The sequence below is a fragment of the Arachis ipaensis genome, chromosome B05 (assembly GCF_000816755.2).
Source record: "Arachis ipaensis cultivar K30076 chromosome B05, Araip1.1, whole genome shotgun sequence".
Classification (NCBI taxonomy): domain Eukaryota; kingdom Viridiplantae; phylum Streptophyta; class Magnoliopsida; order Fabales; family Fabaceae; genus Arachis; species Arachis ipaensis.
Genome location: NC_029789.2, coordinates 82,946,344 through 82,948,661, shown reverse-complemented (window position 1 = coordinate 82,948,661; position 2,318 = coordinate 82,946,344). Strand labels below are relative to the sequence as shown.

Below are 2,318 nucleotides of genomic sequence, written 5' to 3'. Positions count from 1 at the left end.
CTTTTTAGCCTTGGCTTTAAAGATCTTATTTCTCAAATCATCTCAGGCTCACAAGCCACTTTTACTCAAAGTGAGTTCCCTTTTTAAAACAAAGCCACTCTCGGTATTCTCTTTCCAAAACTTCCATAATCAAATAATACATAAGGCCGATACAATCACCAAATACACATTTTCTCACATCAGTATCCATATGTCATAATTCCAATACATAAAGTATAGGTTTGGAAAGCACCCCTACCTCAAAACGCAATTCCATAACCCAAACGCCTCATCAAGTCCTTTTCGCCTCAACCCGAACTGACGGCAACCAAAACCTCAGCTCCCAGCCACTTCGCAATAACCATAGCAACACTAATCGCAACATATAGTAATCAGGACTCGACCTCACGTTACCAAAACTCATATTCATTAACCAACACAACCGAATACTAACGCAAGGCTTTTCGAAACATAATTCCTTACCAGAATAACAACACGAAGCAACCGCGATTTCGAACCGGCGGCAGCAACAGCTCCGGCGGCGGCCAGAAACTCCGGTGGATCAACTAGAAAAACTGCACAGCATCAAAACCATCTCAAAAACCAAAAAGGCAGAAACCTCAAATAAAATCCTTACCGTAAGAGTTTTTCGACGACGGCAGCGGGATTTTTGGGCGGCAGGAGCGGCGGCTTGAACAACATCTAGGAGCTGGCAGCAGCGGCGATAGCTCCCTGCCTGCTCTTCCGGTTGCACTTCCTTTTCCTCAGATCGGACCGGTGGCAGACCTCCCCCCACTCAATGGCGTTTCTCTCCCTCGATTGGCCTTCTTCCACCCATGAGCTCCTCCCTCAACAGACCAGAGAAGCAGAAACGAAGCTCCATCAATGGTGGCTTGGACCACAAGGACCCAGGCAGCGGCGACGGCAACCTCCAAAACGGCGGTCATGGCCTAGCAGCGGCGGAGAAAGTCCACTCCTTCGTAGCTCTCTCTCTCTCACCTCAGTCCTGACTCGCAGCAAGGTGGCTTCTCGGACGGCAGTAGCGGATCTTCCCTGAACGGCAGTGGCGGCGCGACAGCCCCAAGCAATGCGGCAAGGGATGGCGTCGCTCTTCCTTCTCCTCTGGCTTCGTGCTCGCCGACAGTAGCACAAGTGGCGGCGACAAAACCCTAGTGGTGGCGGCGGCTCAGCAGGGACTGCGGCGAGGCGACGCTCATCCTCGCGACGACGTCCTCCATTAACGGCGATGGTGAGGACCTCAACGGTGGTGACGAAGCGGCTCCAACGGCACACGAACCTTCTCCCTCTCGCCCTCCACTTCTCCCTCTCGCCCTCCACTTCTCCCTCACTCGGACCTCTGTCCTTCGCGCGGTTCTGGCGGCGAGGCGCGGCGGGGCACGCAGCGGGCCGAGAACGGTGTGACCGCGGCGAGCCTTGGCTGTGGCGTCGTCCCTTCCTTCTCTTCCCCTGACGCGGCTTTTTCTTCCCCCTTCCCCCTTCCGTTCCTTCCTTCCATGTTTTTGTGAATGAGGGTGAAAGGGAAGCAACTGGGGTGCGGCTGGTGGGTTAGGGATTAGGGTTTCATTTTGAAAATTAGGGTTAAGGGCATTATGGTAATTTCAAATAAAATTGGGAATAATTTCTAATCCAACAATAATAATGTATAGAAATACTACTTGCTCATATTTCACATTTTATTCCCAATAAAATGTCCAAATCCAATAATTAGAAATAATATAATTAAACCATTTATTTTCCAAAGTAACAGTATTAATATTTTATTTAATCCGAGTCATATAAAAATCCTTATTATTTCATAACTATCAACTTTATACTTTGAATATAGAAAATAATCCAATAATTATAAAATTGGATAATAATCATAACTTATCTCAAATCCAATAAATCAAAACTTGCCATAATTATCTTTAATAAAATAATCTCTGAAATTAAGGCTATAAATAACTGTAGGATTTGAGACTTGATCATAATAAGACTTTTCAAAGATTCTGGGTCTTACATTCTACCCACCTTATAAAAATTTTCGCCCTCGAAAATTGATACAAAGTGAAAGAAATTCCATAACAGTTCACCCTTGAACACATTTAAGGAAGAAGCAAAAATATCTCAAAATACAATCATATATACGATTTCCAAATACTTTGATTGTCATAAGCATAAGGATGTAAAGGTAGGAGTGTGATTGCAAAGCAAACGTTACAAGAGGCTCAATGCAAAAGATAACATGGGTCAATCATGTGATAGAAAGGCAAGGCATCAAAGGCTATCAAATAGGATGGAGTTAAAACGACATGCTCAACATCCGCACACTAATCTCA

At 45.4% G+C, this 2,318-nt stretch overlaps 1 protein-coding gene across 1 annotated transcript in view; it reads right to left on the bottom strand.

Moving 5' to 3' along the window:
* Positions 471–2,318, bottom strand: part of LOC110272050 — an 11,481-nt gene continuing 9,633 nt past the window's right edge. The window contains exon 4 of the mRNA XM_021123844.1: positions 471–1,435. Coding sequence (XP_020979503.1) covers positions 862–1,435 — 574 coding nt within the window. The 3' untranslated portion in view covers positions 471–861. The remainder of the gene's footprint in view (positions 1,436–2,318) is intronic.